Source organism: Pinus tabuliformis, chromosome 5_2 (genome assembly GCF_031772625.1).
Source record: "Pinus tabuliformis cultivar Carrire ecotype Pingquan chromosome 5_2, CPIR1, whole genome shotgun sequence".
Lineage (NCBI taxonomy): Eukaryota > Viridiplantae > Streptophyta > Pinopsida > Pinales > Pinaceae > Pinus > Pinus tabuliformis.
Window position 1 is genome coordinate 920,028,408 of NC_142306.1, and position 21,348 is coordinate 920,049,755.

The 21,348-nt window shown below is 36.8% G+C and overlaps 1 protein-coding gene across 7 annotated transcripts in view; it reads right to left on the bottom strand.

Annotated features, from left to right (window-relative positions):
• Positions 1-1,977: 1,977 nt before the first annotated feature.
• Positions 1,978-21,348, bottom strand: part of LOC149162279 (uncharacterized) — a 342,764-nt gene continuing 323,393 nt past the window's right edge. For all 7 annotated transcript variants that reach the window (XM_089437188.1, XM_089437190.1, XM_089437185.1 and 4 more), the window contains exons 21-22: positions 2,503-2,714; positions 1,978-2,371 (exon numbers count right to left, since the gene is read on the bottom strand). In XM_089437188.1, coding sequence (XP_089293314.1) covers positions 2,087-2,371; positions 2,503-2,714 — 497 coding nt within the window. In that variant the 3' untranslated portion in view covers positions 1,978-2,086. The remainder of the gene's footprint in view (positions 2,372-2,502; positions 2,715-21,348) is intronic.

The following is a 21,348-nucleotide window of genomic DNA, read 5'->3' on the forward strand; positions in this document are numbered from 1 at the left end:
TCAAAAGGAAACCTAGAGCACCAAAAAAAAATTGGAATTAGTAACTTAATAAGTAATACGAAATTTTCAAATTACAAATAACCACATCATTTTACAAAACAGTTTTAACTTGACTGTTGAATAGAAGTGTAATACAAGTTGACTGTTGAATACTCTTGAACAAAAGAGTATGAACATGTTGTAACGTGAGGTATCCAAATGGCACATGAAACACATAGCAAATTGGCATGGAATGAGAACAATTTCTTTCAGAATTATGCCAAGCATGGGAAAAATATATAACTGTTATAACTTATAACTTATACGACTGTTGTCACGTTGTGCATAATTATAAATCACAAGAGTCCAATTCCAAAACCACACAATGCAACATTCAGAAATTTTAAAAACATACATCGGGTTATCTTTAAGAAAACATGTTCTCATACATGATCCAGTGCAAAAACAAAAAGAAAACAACACCCACAGAATTCTGACCCATGTAATTATAATTAATAATTATCATGTGTTGCCATATATATTATATGCCAATATGGTAATGGGCCCTATTAGGATTGCAAAACATTTACGGAATCAGCTGAACCCAGAATAGTTGATCACCAAATGGATTCTCAAAAATTAGAATCATCTACATCTTAGAACTGTGGTATCAATAGCACACTGCCACATAGGTAAAAGTGTAAATTTTTCAATCTTAATTTCAATTCACAAAGTTGCACGCATTGGCATTCCTTAAATGACATAACGGTGCCTAGCCATTGTTATAATTCCTTGAAGCAGTTAATCAACAAAATATTGAAAAGGAAACGCAGAGATTGCTACATTTGAATATACAATGGAAGGAGAGTAACATTTATCATCTACAAGGAAAAACAGGACCTTATTCAAATATTTTTTGAAGCAGTTAGTGCAGGATCGTTGGGTACCAGTACCACACGAAGCACATACTCAAGAGTCAAAACGATGCTATTCATCATAAGTGACATTGCCAATGTGTTGGGAACACAGTCTTAAATCGGACTTTTTTCTCATGCGTATTAATTTGAATTACTCTTTCATGGTGCAAGTCAGATTTCTTAAAAATACGTACCTATATTGGCAAATATTGGCTTCAAACCCTCCTTGGCAGCGACCTTCCAGCGCTCAGAAAAAACCAAAATGACTTCAAAAAGACCAAAAATCGATTTATATAGCCCGCGCGTATTGTTTTCAGGGTCACCCGCAATATTTAAGGTCGTCGCGCGATATTTTCAAATATATCGCCGAAATATCGTAAATCTCGCGCGATTTTAAAACTGCAAAATATCGCGATATTTGGTCGGCGATATTTCGTCTGGCCGAAAATATCACGATATTTACGAATATCGCCGATATCTCGGCGATATTATCAACACTAATTGGTATGGAAGCTGAGTTGACATTTCTTGCAACATAGGAAATTAAATCTGACTTCCATGAGCCTTGAAAGTTGTGTTTTCCCCAAATAAATTCAACCACTTGCCTAATTCAGTGAGTATCTAATAACTTGCAGCTTATTATGCCTTTTTCTGAATGTCCGAGTGTTTCGAAACATTGGCTACTGAAATACTCGCCAACACCATAAATCCCAAAGGATAAGTTGAACCTACAAAGTGCAAGCTTTCATGACAAGTATACAATGTCACAGAGATGACAATGACAACACCATAAATCCCAAAGGATAAGTTGAACCTGCAAAGTGCAAACTTTCATGACAAGTATACAATGTCACAGCGATGACAATGACATCAAAACGTTCAATATTGATCCAAAGATTGTCAAATTTCAGTTACAAACACACTTTTATATTCATATGGCAATATGTAAACAAATATATTTCTGAATAGCTATTAGTTTTTCATAGTTATAACCTGTGTGCACTATGAATGCACAAGAGGTACTCATTAAATACAAGATATGATACAATATGACAGAATGTCGCAATCATAAACACCACAGTACTTTGAATGATTTAACATATATATTTTCAAATGAAAAATAAATAAATATCAATATAATAATGATAATTAATGAATCAGCCTGATTAAGATAAAACACCGCATTCAATTTAATCACTAGATGTGACTGCAAAAGCAACTTGTAAATCATTTGAAGTCCCACATATATACATCTTCTGATGAAAATCTCTTTCCAGACTACCATTTCCATACTGTCTATGACCTATATTATCATCGAGTGAAAACACAACTTCCCTCGATAAGGGCTCATGCCCATTCAAGAAATTTCCCATACTCAAAACCTTCCTCCATGATTGACTAGGTGAAGGTGGAGAGAAAAGAGCTGCCACGGAATCTCTTTCATACCTCCCTACAGACTGCTTGATACGGAACTCCTGTAAAGTTTAAACAAAGAAATCACTCACAAAGGATTACTTCAAAAATCATTTAGAACATTTATCAAATTCTACAAATAGAATTTTAAACACACAAAGGCGGCATGTAGGTGTGCTGGTCGGGTGGATACCTCATTAAGATTATTCACTTGAGTAATGCATTTCTTTTGTGTTGAATGCTTAAGGTGCTCGTCGAAGATTACTGTTGCAAGGCGATGGACATGACCAAGTTTTTGGTGAAGTGATGCTGCAAAAATGACGAGTCTTTCTATTTCTTCAAAAACAGAACATAACCGTTGCAGCTGACCATGGAAATCTTCCAATTCTTCACATAATTGTTGTCCTATTACAAAAGTAAAATGACAAATGAAACCTCAGCTTGCACATGAAAAACTTGAAAAATTAGGAAAAAATGGCAACCTGAAAATAATTGGGAAAAAAATCAGAATTTTTTAGGGAAATCGGCGAAATTTGCAGCATGATCATGGCAACTACAAAGAAAATGAACCCATAGCTGCTAACATAGATGACTCAGGTGCATATTGGAATGCTATTAGCACAACCACAACTAAAATGTATTGTTCTTGCATACACAGTTGAAAGAATATGGCAAGGAAAATATTTATGCAACTAGACAATATCTAAATCAATGTTATCAGAACTGTAAGTTGTGAGTTTCAATATATTTTCCAGTTTCATAAATTTTCCCATCATATGTATGTGTATGTGAATATGGTTAGCTAAATATGCGCAGCAGTCTGCACACAAGTTCCAGTTGAAGCCACCATCAAAACCTTCCTTGCTTACCTATATAACTAAAAACATTGATGAGTGTTCTCATGCTTGCAAAGGGAAAGGCAATTATATTAGCCCTATCAATCTATGGATCGAAGAAGCTTGCAATAATACAGGTGAACCATGGTATTCCTTTGATTTTCTTCCACATAACGAAGATTTCCCCGCAGATTTGATTCAAACCATGAAGGAAGTTCCGAAGTACATCTATCTCAAGTTTGGCATTTCATTATTTTGCTTAACAAACAAGCACAAAGATAAAACCAAGGTAATTATGAATTTATTTGTCGGTTGCATTGGTTATATGATTTTACCTGACATTTTTTACTTCTTTTGATTAGATTAAGATAGGATGAATAAGCTCTTTAGCATGTACATTAGATTAGTTTGGATGTTCTTTTTCATTTATCGCAATTCCCTTTTTGATAAGTTAGATTGTGTCTTAGTTTAGATACATTCATTTTGATTTAATCCCATTGCCAGGAAGGGATTTGATTTTATGTCCTACTCCCTCAGTAATTTATCTCTATTTTGTGAAACAATTTCAGGTTACAGGTAGAAGATTCAGGGGTTTTCACATCCTCCCAGATGGAACACTTTTCCTGCACTTGGAGCCAATTGATACCCCTCATTTCAGCAGGGTTACATACAGATATTTTTCATTTTGCATATCACCATTATAAGCTCAAGGATACAAGTCAAAGCCTTGTAGACCATATGAATCTTTGCATTAAGGTGACCTAGGCCTTTTTATGATCATCCATACTCAATCCATTTGGGATAACTACCTAGTCCCTTCATCCCAAATAGGATTGGAGGGCTTTGGATGGATCTCATTGGGACACATGGTTTATGGTGTTTGGCTACAAATGAGGTGATTTCCCTTGGGCTTGATAACTGCTTGTGATGTTCTTTTACTTTTCTTGACTATTAGCTTCTTCTTTTCTTATTATTATGTTATTTTATCATCAAACAGCTACCAAAACATGAAGATAAATAGTACATAAGGACACAAGATATAGGCTACTAGCCAGAGCCAAAACATCCTATCTTGAGAGAAAACCCCACAAATCTCTTCTCTTCTTCTAGATTCTTCAAATGACGAATTCCAAGACCTCTAGACCAAGACCAAGTCAGACCTTCTTGATGATGTGCTTCTTCTATCCAAGTCAAATCAAGTATAATCTCTTCCAACAGCATAACTTTGACCCCCAGCTTCAGATTTTCGGCCCCCACTACAGGTCTGAAATTTTTGGCCCCTTGCAACCAGTTGCAACTTCGCACGTGTGGGAGAGTTAGGGCTTCTAAATCTTCATCCTTCCTTTGCTTGCACTGCTTCTTCTTCTATGCCTTATGAGAGATCAAATTGTGTAATCTTCTTCGAGCATCGACCCTTTCCTTGCTACTTGAGAACTTCGACCTTGATGCTGCAAAAACCCTAGCTTCCCTTCACACGTGTGAAAAAGAGAGAGTGCAAAAACCCAAAAACTTCATATTGTTTCTTCCTTCTTCCTTCGCTTGCCTTCTTCTTGTCCTTTGCTTGAATGACGAGTGAGTGAGTGAGTGAGTCCATAGGTGGTCGAATGCTCTCTTATATATAGGGTTCCAAGGAGGACAGCATGCCCTAATTAGGCTGACTTCTTCTTTGCTAGGCCAACTTGGTCTTGGAGAGGTATTTTGACACTTGTGACTCAAAAAAAATTCTTTTACAAGATGCCCAATGGGGTCTTTTACATATGACAATAATTGTTTGACTTCTTGACACAATAACAAAACCTAGAAGCACTCAATGGGTGCTTTGACCTAAAATAAAATGACCTTGAGTGTGAAACCCATGCTACAAAAATAATAATAGTAATTTCTTTTTTCATTTACAATATACAAGAATCAAGAATACATATGAATACCAAACCTAGTTACATATTTCAATACTCCCTCTTAACTAGGGAGGTAATCATCATGGTACAAAGACATTCTCATACTGAAGAGATCTCATAAGAAGAGTTGGATTTGTAAGCCATCTCATAACTATCTTATCATCTTATATCAGTGCATCTTATCATAACAACCAACATTGTCACATAGCAAGGCCTTGACTAACAACTTTATCTCTCCGCAAGATTAGAGCACAATGCTGGGGAGACAATGATTTATAAACACCATCATCATTGTCTCTCAAGGCACATACCCCATTCGGATGTTCACAAGGTATGTCCTTCTTGGACCATTCCTGTCGTGGATTAACACATCCTCAAGGAATTCCCTCTTCGATTACTCTTACCTATTGGATGTCCTACCTCCTCCTCAAAGATTATTGGAAATCAGATGCTTACCCAATCCTCCATTCTTTCTTCAAAAAGTGAAGACAAGAACAATCTATCTATCTCTCCCTCTCAACTAGGGAGGAGATATCAACCAATCTAAGATTGTGTCTCAAATACACAAGCTTCTTATTAGGAAGATATTTTGTCAAAATATCAACTACCTCCTCATTGGTGGAGATATACTGTAGCTGGAACACCCCATCTTGCACCAATTTTTGCATGTAATGATACTTGTTTATGTGCTTCGCCTTCCCATGGAATATGGGGACTTCTAACAATATGATGCAGTTGGTGTTGTCACAATGTATAACTAGTCCTTCAAACAAATCAAATAATAGCTTCCTCAACCAAATAGCTTCTCTACTAACTTTGCATGTTGCAATGATCAGCACTACTCAAAGCAATTGATTCTTGCTTTCTACTCATCCATGAGATCATTGAGGATCCCAAACTAAAACATCTTCCGGTAGTGCTTCTTCCATCTGTCTCGACTCTCACTGCCTCCCCAATCAAAATCCTTATATCCTATCAATTCGATATCATTTTTCTATCATACTTCAGGCAATAATGTATTGTTCCTTGCAGATATCTCAATATATGCTTGGCCTTTGTCCATTGGTCATGTTTAGTCTCTATCTGAAATTGACTGTGAATATTCACTGCAATGCAAATGTCTAGTCGAGTGTTCACAAGATACATCAGAGAGCCAACCAATTGTATATAACTTGTAGGATCCACAAGGCTTGAATCGGAACTTCTTAACCTCTTCAAATTTGTGATCATGGGGGTTGTCATAGGTTTGCAGTCCATCATGCCAAACCTTTGTAGCATCTTAATTACATACTTTCCTTGACCTAGATATATTTCACCAGGTTTTTGCCAAACTTCCAACCCCAAGTAATAGTGCATCAACCCTAGATCCTTCATATCGAATTTTGTTGCCAATTGTCTCTTGCATTCTTGAATACGACCTTCCACACTTGTTATGAGAAGATCATCCACATATAGAAGAATGATCATTGGTTCATCCTTCACTACTTTGATATAAATATTTGGATTAGCAAAACTCTTTGAAAAGCCCAATATTTGTAGATATGTGTCCATTCCAACATACCAAGCCCTTGGAGCTTGCTTAAGGCCATAAAGTGCCTTCTTCAACCTGCAAACGTGAGTTTCTCTATTATGTACTTCAAATCCCAAGGCTACCAAAGAAACCAATATACACTTCATCATCAATGGTATCGTTCAGGAATGTTGTTTTGACATCCATTTGATGGATGTTCCATCCCATAGATGCTGCCAAAGAGACCAATGATCTTATAGTTGTGTATCTAGATGTAGGTGCAAATGTCTCTTCATAATCAATGCCTTCTTGTTGAGAGAAACCCCTAGCCACAAACCTTGCTTTGTACTTGTCAATGCTTCCATCTGTTGCATGCTTAATCTTGTAGAGCCATTTGGAAGTTACCATAGATTTGTCATTCAGCCTAGGAACGATTTCCCAAACTCCATTTTTCATTATAGATTGATATTCTTCATTCATAGCATCTTTCCATTCTTGATGATTGACAACTTCTTCAAAGGTGGATGGTTTTGCTTCAATTAACTTCGTCATATAAGTTGCATACCCTAACTACCTTTTAGGCTTCTTGCTTTCCCTGAAAGTACCTTTACCTGTAGCACGTCCTTCTGCTTCTTGGAGAGTAGACTTCAACCAAATTGGTCTCTTCTGATTTTCTGGGATTATGACTTGTTGCATGGGTTCACTAGGACCTTCTTCTTCATGTTTGGAATCTTCTTCTTCCCTTGGACATTCTACAAAAATAGGTACTTCTTCATCATCGGAATCAATTGGGAGATCTTTAGACTTCTTATATGCAATGCTTTCATCAAAGATCACATCTCTTCTTACTTCAATTCGATGCCCCTCCTTTATGTAGATCCTATATGCCTTTGAAGAGTTACTATAGCCAACAAATATGCCCTTCAAGCTTGTAGGATCCAATTTCTTCCTTTTATCTTTTCGAATGTGAATGTAGATAGGGCAACCAAATATTCGGAGATGATCTACACATGGGCTCTTTCCAGTAAATGCTTCTTCAGGGGTCATGTTGTCAAGTGTTTTGTGAGGACTTCGATTTCGAATATATACAGTTGTTTGGAGGCCTCTCGCCACAGGAATTGAGGTAAGTCTTGATGATGTAACATAGCTCTAAAACTTTCTTCAATTGTCCAATTCTTCCTTTCTGCTACTCTATTTTTTTCTAGATTATATGGAACTATCAGCTCCCTCTTAATTCCATCCTCCTTACAGAAAGCTATAAGTTCCTTTGATGTGTATTCTCCTCCATTATCGGATCTTATTACCTTTATCTTTATACTTCATCCTTGGACTTAAGTAAATAAATCCAAGTTTTCCTTGAGTTGTCATCAGTGAAAGTTATATAGTATAGATGACCTCCAAGAGATTTGTAGACATAGGACCACAGACATCAAAGTGAATGAGATCTAGGATTTCTTTAGATCTTGAAGCACTGCTTCCAAAAAAATTCTTTACATTTTTCCCTAATGCACATCCCTTACAAATTCTTTCATGATCCTTCTTTAGTTTAGGGATGTCATTCACTATTGTGTTTAGAGTTGGTAATATTTTGTAATGAAGGTGTCCATGAGTCTCATGATTGAAGAAGATCTTGTACTTTGATATTGATTGATTAGAGCAAGAATGATCTCAATAATTTTCTTCTGACGAAAGAGCAACTCATCAGTTAGAGGAAAAGGTATCATCTTCATAGGGAGTTGCAAGCAAAATTTGACATGAAGGATTTTGGATTGATAACTACTACTTGGGACTTGAGGTTTGGTAGAAAACTAATGAAATTTCCTTGGGCAAGGGAAGCATGTGATCAAGATCCTCCAAAAGTTTGGGATGATGAATTGTAGACCTATGGAAACTTCTATTAGGAAAATATGGGGAGTTTTGACATTGTTGATCCATCAATGTACTGGAAACTGATTGGTTCTCTAATGTATTTGATTTGATTACTAGGCTGACAAATGTTGATGATGAGAAAAGTATCACTGATGGTTGTTTCTACTCGAGATCTGCTATGATTTCTTGGAAAAGTTGGAAGCATGATTTTGTTGCACTAAGCACTGCAAAGGCATAATATATGGGAATTTGTGCAGTTAGCAGTAAAGCAATTTGCCTCCGTAAAATGTTTAATGCACAATTTGATGGCATGTTGGATTCAACCACGATACTTTGTAATAAGCAATATGAAGATTGTTAGAGAACCTTGCTTTTCATGGAAGGTCGAAGCACATTCTGATTTGGGATATGACACAGACGAGAGCCGAGAAGCTACAATGGATCTCCAAGAATGAACAGGTAGTTGATGTAGGGAAAGCTTGAGTACTTCCGAGAAAATCTTGGGCTTGTGGATAACTCCTCATAGATTTAGAGGGAGTAAGGATGGACATCTATTTCTCCCTATGTCATGTACTATACTAGGACTAACACCCTAAGTCAAGTACATAGACCTAGATAGGGAAAATGGTAGATTGGATAAGCATCCTGAATTGACATTCTTGTGCCATGTACTCTGGCCAATTAGGATTTACTCCCTAAGTCAAGTAAATTGACCTTGTTTAAGAATGGTCAGGTGCACCGGCATTTCCTTATGACATGTAGGAAATGGTCCTGTGGAGGACATAGTCTAGTGAACCTAGGTGGAGTATGTGCCTCAAAGAGGCAGATGCTTGGTGACCTATTGAATGCAATGTTTTAAGACTCCGACTCCGACTCCGACTCGGCCGAGGATCGACTCCGACTCCGACTCCGAAACGGTAATGACTCAACCGGCTCGATTTCAATGACTCTGCCGTTGTAAAAAATACATTAAATATTTATTTTTTTATAAAAAAAACATAATTTTAAAGATTTTAAACATAATTTTAAAGATTTTCATTCATGTTTCCAAACACACAGCATTATAATATAGATGGAAGACAACATATGATCAAAGTAGGCTCATGAACCAATCCATTATATCAAAATGGTACCCAATGGCAATACATAGTCAACTGTCATACATGATCGAAGACTCAAAACAAAAAACACATAACCAAGGAGGCTAGAAATGGCCTCTACAACAAAAGTAAACTGTGACAGTGACCAGACTCCAGTACTAGTACTACAGTACTACTGGCTAGTAGCTACTGTCAGAGGAGCCAAGATCATGTCGATCAATCTCTAGATCATCATCATCAAAGTCAAACAAGGGGCCCTATGGCTCCTCCTCATCATCATCATCCCCAATTGCAACTGTAGAAGTGGTACCACTAGCAGGCTGTGCAACTACAGCAGATGCAAGCTGAGATAGAGTAGATATGCGGTTGCGCTTCTGTCATCGCTGAGCAGAGGAAGCACCTACAACTGGAGTCCTTGCTGGCTGTGAGACTGAGTCTGGTGGATTGGGATCTGCATTCAACTGAACAGGCTGAAGTTGAACAACATGTTCAAGTTCAACTGATGTCTCCATATCTAAATCTAAATCAAGATCCTCATCAGGATCAAACTCTGCTGGACAACTCTCCACTACCCAATCTGATGTTGGATCAATGTCTTCCAACACAATGGGATCTGAATCAGGTCTTTTGTTCAGCAAATGGTTTCGTCTGAGCCGAAGGTTGTATTGGACATAAACTAGATCATTTAACTGTTTTTGATCCAAACGGTTTCTCTTCTTTGTGTGAATCCTCTCAAAGACAGCCCAATTGTTCTCACACCCAGATGCACTGCAAGTTTGACTCAAAATACGAATTGCAAACCTTGGCAATTCAGGACAATGGCCACCAAAGGCCTCCCACCATTGTGCTGCAAAAAACATAGGAGTGTAATGAGTTAGCTCAACAAAATTACAAATTATATCTAACTTTCAAATTATAAACGATTTAACAAACTTTAAAAAAAAAGTAAAACTATTAAGAATTTGAAAATTGAAATTTTTGTTTACCTGGCTCATCTGCTTCTCTTGCAATCTTTGCTAGGTTCTTCCCAAAGGTACCTGCTGCATTGCTGAAGATATTGGCCTGTCGGTGTATCTCCAGCTGATCAGACTCCAATGGGATCATGCGTTCAATGCAATCAACCAGTCCATCTCTGACCTCCCCCCTCAAAACTCCTGACTCCTTAGCTTTATAATGATACCGTGGGTTCAAAAAATACCCAGCTGCATGTATAGGGCGATGGAGTTGATTGTTCCATCTTTCATCAATGATTGCCCAAATGGGCCCATACTTTGCCACTCTATCCTTGTATATCGTCTTTATTTGCTCCTTTGCTTGATCCATAACCTCATAAATGAAGCCTATAGCCAACCTTTCCCCATCCACCAACCGCAACACCTTAAGTAGTGGCTCAGCAAGCTTCACACTCTCTGCTACCTTTCTCCAAAAAGTTTCTTCATGGACTTTCCTTTTCAATTCTTTGCCTTCTGGTTTGTTAGACAAATTGCTTTGATTCCATTCATCACTGGAAAACATCTTTTGCAAGTTTCTATGTTGGGAAAGCATAGATTGCAATGTCAAAAAATGTGTAGCAAATCTAGTGATGGCAGGCCTAATAATATCCTTGCCCCCAGTGTGTTTCCTCATGAGGCTCAAAACCAATGTATGATTGTAGATAAATTTTGTTATGCTTTTGGCATGATCTATAGTGTTTTTGACCCAATCTAATTTTCCAATATCCTCAAGCATGAGGTCTATGCAATGTGTAGCGCATGGGGTCCAAAAGATGGTCTTGTGTTTTTCCTCTAACAGTTTACCAGCAAGAACATAGTTAGAGGCATTATTTGTGATGATTTGAACAACATTAGCCACCCCCACCTCCTCAACAACCTGATCCAATAGCTGAAACAACAAGTGGCCATCTTTTATCTTATTAGATGCATCAACTGATTTTAAAAACATGGTTCCCTGTGGGCAGAAGACAAGAAAGTTTATGATGGTACGGTTTCTTTGATCAGTCCATCCATCTGACATGATGGTACACCCTTTTCTTGCCCATGAGTCCCTGAACTCTTGCAAATACTCATTAATGGATTGAATTTCTTTATGCAAACGGAACCCCCTTAGCTCATGCATAGTAGGGCCTTTGAAGCCTTTTCCAGCAGCATGTATGGCATCAAACATAGGCTCATAATATGTTGAACGAGCAGCATTAAAGGGGATATCAACATCATGCCACCATCTAGCTATGTAATCACAAGCAGTCTCCCTCAATTCTTTCTTCCAATGGTCATCTAAAGTGGGCTGCATTTGAGTTTTACTAACTTCAGGACCATGTGCATCTGATGGAGAGGAGGGAGTGAAATAACTTTTGATAGTCACATCACCCTTTTTCATTGACATTCTACCCTTTCCCTTATCTTGAACAGAACCAAAAGAGGGAGGAACATGTCGGAAAGGGTTGGATGTATCAGTTTGAGGGATAGAGGAAGAACCCTCAAAATCATAATGGGGGTTGGTAGCCATCATTTTTTGTATCTCCCTCTTCGTCCCAATTTCAGCCTGTATGTCTCTTTGCCTAGCCTTATCTTCTTTAAATTTCTCAAAGCTGGCCAACAAATTCTTCCTAATCTCCCCAATTTCTGGTGAGGTACATGGGGTAATTTGGCCTCTAATCCCTGCTAAGTGTTGTTTCAGCCTATTAATGCCCCCAGGACCTTCCTTAATTTTCCTATGGCAAAATTTGCATTGCATTTGACTATCAACCATTTCAACATATGCCCAAGCAGGATCTCTTGCTCTAGGTGCCATTTTTTGACTAGGAAATGAAAGCAAACAATCTGAAAATGAAAAAAAAAAACAAAAACCTTGATTCAATGTTCATTTATTTGACAAAAAACACTCTCTAAGATTTCTAGATATGCACCTAAAATTTACTAAGCAAAAACAGATTTATAGAGGTGAAAAAAAATACCTCCAGGCACAAACTGCCTCCTCAAGCTTGCTCCAAGAATCAGCTCCTCAATGCTGCTCCAAATGGCTGCCCAAGAAGCTCCTCACTCCAGCTACAATGCTCCTCCAAGACTCCTCACTGCTGCTCCAAAACAAGCTCAAGAACTGCTCACTAACTCTCAAAGAATACTCTCACTCAAATGCATAAGATTGCTGTGAGTGAATGAGAGCACTTGGATGTGTTAAATAGGGTTTGGGGGGGGGGGGGGAATGGACCCCAAAAATCATTTAGCAAATTCATATACCTATTTGGAGTCAAAACCAACCAAAAAACCAATTAAAAATCCATTAAACTTTTATAAATCCGTTGTAATACGTGTTGTTGGGCAGTTTCATGTGACTCGGCCGAGTCATAACGGAAACGGCCACTCAATGACTCGGCCGAGTCATGGCTGACTCGGCCAACCGGACCGTTCCAAAGGTCGTTTCAACGCTGGAGTTTGTGGCTCGGATCAACCCGGCTGTTTCGGTTTCGAAACGGCCGTTTCTTAAAACAGTGATTGAATGCCTCTCAGCATTGTGCTCTAATCTAGTGAAGAGATAGAGCTTACTAGTCAAGACCTTGGTAATTTGACAATGTCAGTTATGATGATGTTATTATTGATGATGATATTCAAATTGGTTTGTTTCTTATAGAAGTCTTCAACTTGAGAATATCCCGATGAGTCAATATGAATACCTTCCTAATTAACAGGCAGTGTTGGAATTATAGCTAGGTTTGGTCTTCATAATTATGATCTTGTAAAGAGTTCTAAAAAAATGTATTCAAACCGACAAAAAAATTAACTTTGTCATGTCCCATTTGGACATTTAAAAGAAAAGAAAAATTAAATTTCATGTGTCTTTCGGTCAAATCCCAGTTGCTAAGTCAAACCTCTGTTACTTTTTGTAGCATCGGATGTGTTCTGACCACGAAATTTGGTGGAGAGGCTATTGAAAAGTGTAACTAGGTCCAGTCTTCGTAATGACATGTAATTGTGACTTTTGTAAATGATGTAAAGAAGAAAATAAAATTATTTTGTAATGCTTTCTTCATGGGTTTCTTGAGCAAGAGATTTTATTTAGATGGCTCGCATTGAGAGCCTTAGGATGTGTCATTAAAGTCAAAGGGTCAATGTCATGTATGAGGAACCCTTCTTAGGGATATAACAATGTATATGAGTCTATAAAAGTGTCTAGAAGCCCTCCAACGACAAGCACAAGTCCTCTTCAAGTCGGCCCCCAAACGAAGTAAATGGCACATGTCGACTCAACTATTTGAAGACACAACCCTTCATAAAGACAGCTTGGCTTATTTATAGGACAACCACTATAAATAGGCATGTAGGCTCTTTGCATTTCCACAGCTCAGTATTCACATCTATCTCTTTAATTCGGTTGAATAGAACAGTGATAAGTTGGGATCACAGTTCGGATGTCAAGGAAGGAATTCAGATAGATAAGGAAGGGACAACGAGGATTTGGTTTGGGCTTACCACAGAAAACAAAAGTTCGGATTTTTTGAGTGAAGGTTTCGGTACTACAGCAGCTCGACCAAGAAGATATATGCTCCAATTCGATGCTAGAGAAGACTACAGTTCGATGATCCAAGGAGGCTACAGTTCAAATCTCTTTGAAGTGCGAATAGGATTACAATCAAGAGGAGTTCGGATCTCTCTGAATTCGATGACAAAGTGCAGAGAACAATCTCAGTAAGGGTCTCACAGAAGTAAGGTCTCGGTTATATGACAGCAAGGAGATCTCACAGTAAAGGAGATCTCAATGTGAAGACAATGATAAGATCTCGGTGATGATAAGAAGGTCGAAGTGGAAGAGGAGACAAGAAGAAGAGTGATTATCAAGAGAACTTGTGTCTTGGTCTTGGAGTGGCAGATAAGTCAAAGGTCTTGGTCTTGGTATTCGTCAATTGGAATCTCTATAAGAAGAATTTGTGCGGGTTTTCCTCTCAAAGGGTGAGATGTTTTGGCCCTGGCTGATACCCTACATTCTGTGTGTCTTGTCTATTTATATTCATGCATTGGTTACTGTTTGATAAAGAAGAACAATACTAATCTAAGAAGAAGATTCTAATCTAAAGAAGTAAAAAGCATTCACAAGTAGTTACTAATCAAAGAGAAATCAACTAATGCTAATGCCCTAGATTTCCAAACATGGTATCAGAGCTAAGGTGACTAAGTCAAGAAAAAGGCATCTAATCAAAGAGGCACTCAAGGATCGAGTTTCAAAAAAGGCATCAAAGCAAGTCGAAGGATATCAAAGTGAAAGTTCAAAGATCTACATTGAAGAATCAAACCCTAGATCAAAGAAGATAGTCTACTTCAAAAGAAGCCTTGGGATCATCAATCAAATAATCAAGGCCCAAGCCTTATTTCTACTCAAGGAAAACAGATCTAGAAATCAAGGCAACTAGAAGTTTACACAAGCAAAAGTGTTGGATCCTATAGTCATCATCAAAAGACCACAAAGACCCTCATCAAGTTGAAGAGATCTACAAAGCAAGGTAGCCCAAAGTACAGACGTCCAAGAGAAGCACTTTAAGGACGAAGATCGCATCATCTTGAATAAATTCGAAACCCTAGAAGAATTTCTGATCTACACTCATTCACCATCGAGGAAACTAAAATATCTTGAAGGTTGTTCATCCATAAAAGGCTAGATCGAAAGGCGTTGTCATAAAAAGGGCAATCTTCTCTTTATTAAAGCAAGGATTTCATTTGGAAGAAGATCATCCAAAAGGAGGCAGTCTCCCCTTGTTGAAGCAAGGACCTCCTTATCCTTAAAGAGTATCCTCTGAGAAGCATCAAGTCATCTGTTGGCCCTCGTTTTTTATCAAATTTTGCTTATTAAAATCCACCTAATTTCCATCATTTTCCACATTATATCATCCAAATACACCTTATTTTGATCATATTATGCATATTCAGGTATATAAATTAAGTTTTGCAATTTTTAGATGTTTTTACAAAAATTGGATTTTAAGTGCATTTTTGGACAGGGTCAGAAATTCCCATAATGGCTTCATTGATGTCATACTTGCAGGACACCTGGGCACGAGTTGAATGCATTTCTAGAAAGCTTGGGAACTAAGATTAAACGAATTCCTATTGGTTCGGTTAAACTAGGCTTAAACAAGCCCGGTCAACTCTGGTCAAACATGACCTGCTATCCAGAAAATCCCTAGGAAATAGGCCAAAATTAGTGATTTTTGGAATTTTTCCAAATTTTGTGTAACTGAATGAGTGGATTCGACCAAGATAGATGGGATTATGATAAATAAAGTTGTTAGAGACTTTTTAGTCAATTTTGTTTATTATTTCTCTATTTAAGCCAAGACTATTGAAGGCTTAAGGAGGTAGACTTTATGTAATCTGATTTTGAGACTCTTTGAAGACTGAAAGTTAATTGAAGAACCTGTTTCATTTCAATTTGTTGTTCATGCTTGGTTGATTTACTGAAGTTGTTGCAGCTAAGATTTCTTCAAGTGTGCAAGGCAAGGGAGGAGGGCCCCCACACCAAGCTAAGTGCACTTCTTAGTTAAATTTTCATAGTTTTCATAAATTAGTTCTTGTTTCAAATGTTTTTAGATGTGTGATGATTGTTGAATGAATATTGGTTTAATTCTAATCTAAATATGAAGGGACACACAGGAATTTAAGTTAAATTCTCCTTCTATTTGATCTTGAACTAAAACTGAATTTCATTCTCCTTTTCTTATTTGAATTTATTTCTACATTTCTAGTTTGAAGCAAGAATTGTGAAGGAGGACAACCTAGTCCTCCTTAGTTAGGAGCCTCTTCTTTTACATCTTCTGCATCATAAACTATTGTTAATTAGTGCTTTTGGATTTCTCTTCATGAAAATAGTATTGTAGGGAAGGACAACCTGGTTCTCCTAAGTTAGGAGCCTCATCACTCACATATTACATAAGTGAATCAGAAATTACTTAATTAGATTTTATATTTGTAATATGCATTTCTTCCAATCTTTATATTTCATCTTCTAACATTAACTATCATTGGAATCCATAGACTTTGGACACGTTTCTAAGTTCTACAAACCCAAATTGATAATTAGATACTTGTGTTAATTTGCATAGTAAATTGACCCAACATTTTGGCACCGTTGCCGGGGAAGCATACTTCAATATAGTCAATTAGGAAGAGTTTAAAAAAAAACAATAACAACATAAAAGCAAAAACACTTTTCATTATGGTTATTTATGTTTAGACATAGAAATTAGAAAAGTAGATTCTCAAAACAAAACCCAAAAAAAAAAAAATACAAAATCCATTTGCAAGACAAGATCTAAAAAAATGATGTTAAAGAAGTCATTTAGAGAAGGAGGGTATGCCACCACAAGGATCTTCTTAAACCCTTGTCCACAATTTAGAATGGTCACTAGGGAAGAATATTCATTTCAACATATAGAAGAGGAACAAAGCATCCATGAAGATGATCCTCAAGAAGAGAATCTAGAACTTTCTTCTAGCTATCTTTGTGAGGAAGTGAATGAGTCATGGATCACATGCAATGAAGATCAAACATTAGAGCCAGAAATTAACGAATTTCTAGCATGTATATCACAAGATCCCTTGTGCATACAAGATTTTGAACAAGTACCACAAGAAAAGTTTTGTGCTATGACAATTAACAAGAGCCAAGCAAACAAAGATCATCTTAAAACTTGGTTTCAACAAGTCATTAGGTCACAACACTACTCCATTTTTCAACATTCTTTAGCATCAAATCTTTATGATCAAATAATTTTTCATGTCCAAACATTCATTAAAGTATATTTTTCAAATTTGGATGTGAGTTTACTTATGATCTTATTACGAAAATGGATGCATTGGAAATTCTCTTATACTTGAGAGAATGATTTATTTTTCTACAATAGAGTAGGATAGAATAACATAAATAAATAAATAGGTAGAATGATTTCACAATAACACTTTTGGTTTAAATTCTTATAAATAAAATTTCACATCATTGTTCAATACTCATTTTGAAAGGACTACATGGCAAAATGCAGTAAAAACAATCCTATTTTGGGTAACCATATAGGATCATTTTGAAATCATGTTTTTTAATATATCTCTTGAAATCTAGTTTTTGAATCCATTTTGAAATTTTCAATTTATATCACAAATAAAAATGTGATCAAAATCAAAACTAGGTCTCAAGTGAAATGTTGATGATAGAGTTAGTACAACCTTGATTTGAGGTGTCTAATGGAAACATTTTACCTAATATTCATAGGGAAGATAGCCCTTGGAATATAGTTTCCAAATCAATTTGAATCACCTCAATCGGGTATCATATGAAAAAATTATTCTTAAAATACTAACTACTTCTCGAAAAATTTGCATGGTGACAATTCTAGGTCTTGACTATTCATTGGCATATTTAACATACCAAATCATCCTCTTTTCAAAACCTGTTTATATGGGAGATAGATATTCAAGTCTAGATTAGTACACAATTTGAATCATCCCATTTGGAGGTCAAATGAAAAAGATGCCACATTTAATGACTGCATGTCTTCAAATCAGCATAGTAAAACTCTGCCTCCTAGGGACGTTCATCACCAATTTTGTGATATCAAGCCTAAGAATTTTTAAAACCTGTTTCTACTGGGAAGACAAAAAAGAATCTACTTTAATCTCCAAGTGGAATCACATCGATCTGATCTTTAACAAAGAAGTTACACTTCAAATAGTGATTGTTGGTCTAGTAAAAAATTCACAAGCAGCTCTATCAAACATGGTACTCTTTATCATTTTTAGCATATCATTTCAAACCATTTTGAAAACCTGTTTATACTGGAAGTAGCTATATGAATTCACTTTAAATTGACTTTGGAATCACTCTAATTAGACAAAAAAGAAGATTTTATGAACGAAATACTGCTAGGAGGTATACGCTGGCCACCATTCCTCAAGGGGTAAACAAATGCAATTTCTTTGAATATCATGTCTGGACTTGCCTTTATGCATTGCTTGTAATTATTATACATATTTCTTGGAACAAGACAAACTGTACACCTCTCTTCCTCCATCATCTAATATTGTATTGCATGTAATAAACCTTAACACACAGTAACTAAAATCTTAAATACACACAGTAACTAAAATCTGAAATACAGAAGCCTGAACATTAAATCGGTACATACCTTAACTGCTGCTGATCCTGCTTCTGTCTGGTGAATCTGCTGCTGGTGATGCTGTGGTTAATTTGATCAAATTTTCGAGAGGCCAATACCTCCCAACCGGACGGAGCAAACCTAGCTGCTCAATCCAGAAAGCTTCTCCACAGAAGCTCTCTGTCCCTCCGTGCCCAGAGCCTCAGACCACTCAAAGCTCTTCAATGGATAATCCCTTTCTCCCAGTTTCCTCTGGTGGATTTATGCTTCTCATCCTCTGCTGCCCCTCTCCCCTTTTTCCCCCCTGCATCGGTCCAAAATAGCGATATATATAGGCAGGCTTGGCGGTGGCCACCCTCCTGCTTTCGGCCACCGCTCTTCTCCCTCTTGACACCCTCTGCATGCAATTCAATTCTCTCATATCCTGTCCTGGCAACGCCGCTCTGCTATAACTTCTCAGCTGGTTGGGCACGCCATCATTAATGGTTTTAGTGATGGTTCTGGTAGGTTATCGCATACATCATGAATCTATTTATTTAGCTTATAGCATATGGACTTTATATATAATCTGTAAGGTTTCAATTATATACTTTATATATATCTCTATTTATAAAGTTTCATTTACACTTTATAATATTTACATTATATAAGGTTCCTTATATATATACTTTATTTATATAAAGTTCCATATATATATATATATATATATATATATAACTTTTACATTATATAAGGTTCCATATATATATATAGATATACTTTATAACTTTTACATTATATAAGGTTCCGTATATATATATATACTTTATAACTTTTATTTATAAAATTCAATTATATATTTTGTAAATTTAATATATATATATATATATATATATATGATAAAGTCTAATTATATATTTTATAAAATTTTAACTTATATATGTTTTAAATTTAAATTGTATTTATAAACTTAACATACTTATAGTTTAAATTTCCTCACAATTGGTTTTATTATAAGTTTAAAACTTTATAAAATGGATTAATTTAGCTGGGTTGTTACATACTCCCCCCCTTCTGAGAACTTCGTCCCGAAGTTTAGAGTTTTAGGGTCAAGGTTTTTGATGGACATGACCTTTTCTATCCCGGTCCCCAAGCTATTCAAAATCATCCTATCCTTCCTAATCTCTTCCACTCCCATCCTATCCGTCCTCTACTGGAGTATGTCGTGGCGTCAGTTTCACTGATCTAACCATTCATAACTCTAAGGTGACAGCGTCGGTTATACCGACCTGATTCTCAGTAGGCATCCGGCAGTCATCATCACACGTCTAGGGGAGCGTGACTCGCACAGTCCTCCCATGACCCCAGGGTTCGAAGGATAAACGGTGGGTAACACCTCCACCCCTCCCAGTAAAATTTGGCTGATACCTTATCATAGAATCACTTTGAGCTTTAACTGATCTGAGGTTCTGTCATCACGTGGTCATCTCGAAAATTGGATCAATTATCTGCAATCTTACACTTACCCAGCATTTGTAAAATGTGCATCAGCATATTCGAAATAACTTATGTATTATCTACATATGATACTACAGCATAACAGAATTTTGTCATTTTCTATGCATGTATTCTGACTTTTCTTTAGGATGTATTCACTTCCTGTCTTCTATTTCAGTTGCTCATTTTTGACATGCATAAATAAAACAAATTTATATTGTTTCAATTTCTACTAGAAGCAAAATCCTTTAACGGCCTTAACTTTACTTCAACATTTATAATTTAGTAAAATAATCACATATATTGTTTTGGTATCCATGTACCAGCAGGAATTAAACACATATTATTTTGGTATCCATGTACCAGCAGGAATTTAAACATATATTATGCCACAAAGTTTCATGTTTATCACTAATCATTCAAATGTTTTTGGGTCTCTGACAGTAGTGAAGTAAATATATACTAAACAGTGTAAAGTTCTTCAAAATGGACATAAACTAGGGTATCTCTGACATATGTCCTCTGTATTCTCCCAAGTTGCTGATCCAGAACTATACTTGTCCCATTGGACCTTAACTTGGTCCACCAGACGGTTCCTTAACTGTCGAACTCTACGTTCCAGTATACGTAAAGGTTCGACCATTATGACTCCCTCGTCCGATACCTGCAATTCTTTCCACTGGATGTTATGAGATAGATCAGCTACATAATGTCTTAATACAGAAACATGAAATACATTATGAATTCTATGCAGGTGGGCTGGCAGGGCAAGACGATAGGCAACAGGTCCAACTCTTTCCACGACTTTAAACGGTCCTATAAATCGGGGTGACAACTTTGTCCCTTTTCCGAATCGAATAGTACTTTTATTTGGTTTGGTGCGGACGAAGACCTGATCCCCTACTTCATACTTCCTATCAGTTCGGTGAGCATCAGCATAACTCTTTTGTCTATCCTGTGCTTCCTTTAATCGTTGTCTAATCTGCCTAACCTGCGCTTCCATTTCATAGATTAATTCTGGTCCTATTATCACTCGATCTTCTAACCTGTCCCAACTTAACGGTGTTCTGCAAGGTCTGCCATATAAAGCTTCAAATGGAGACATCCCAATCGAACTGTGGTAATTGTTGTTGTATGTGAACTTGACTAAGGATAAATACTTCTCCCAGTGAGATTGCTGATCCATTACATACATTCGCAACATGTCTTCAAGTACT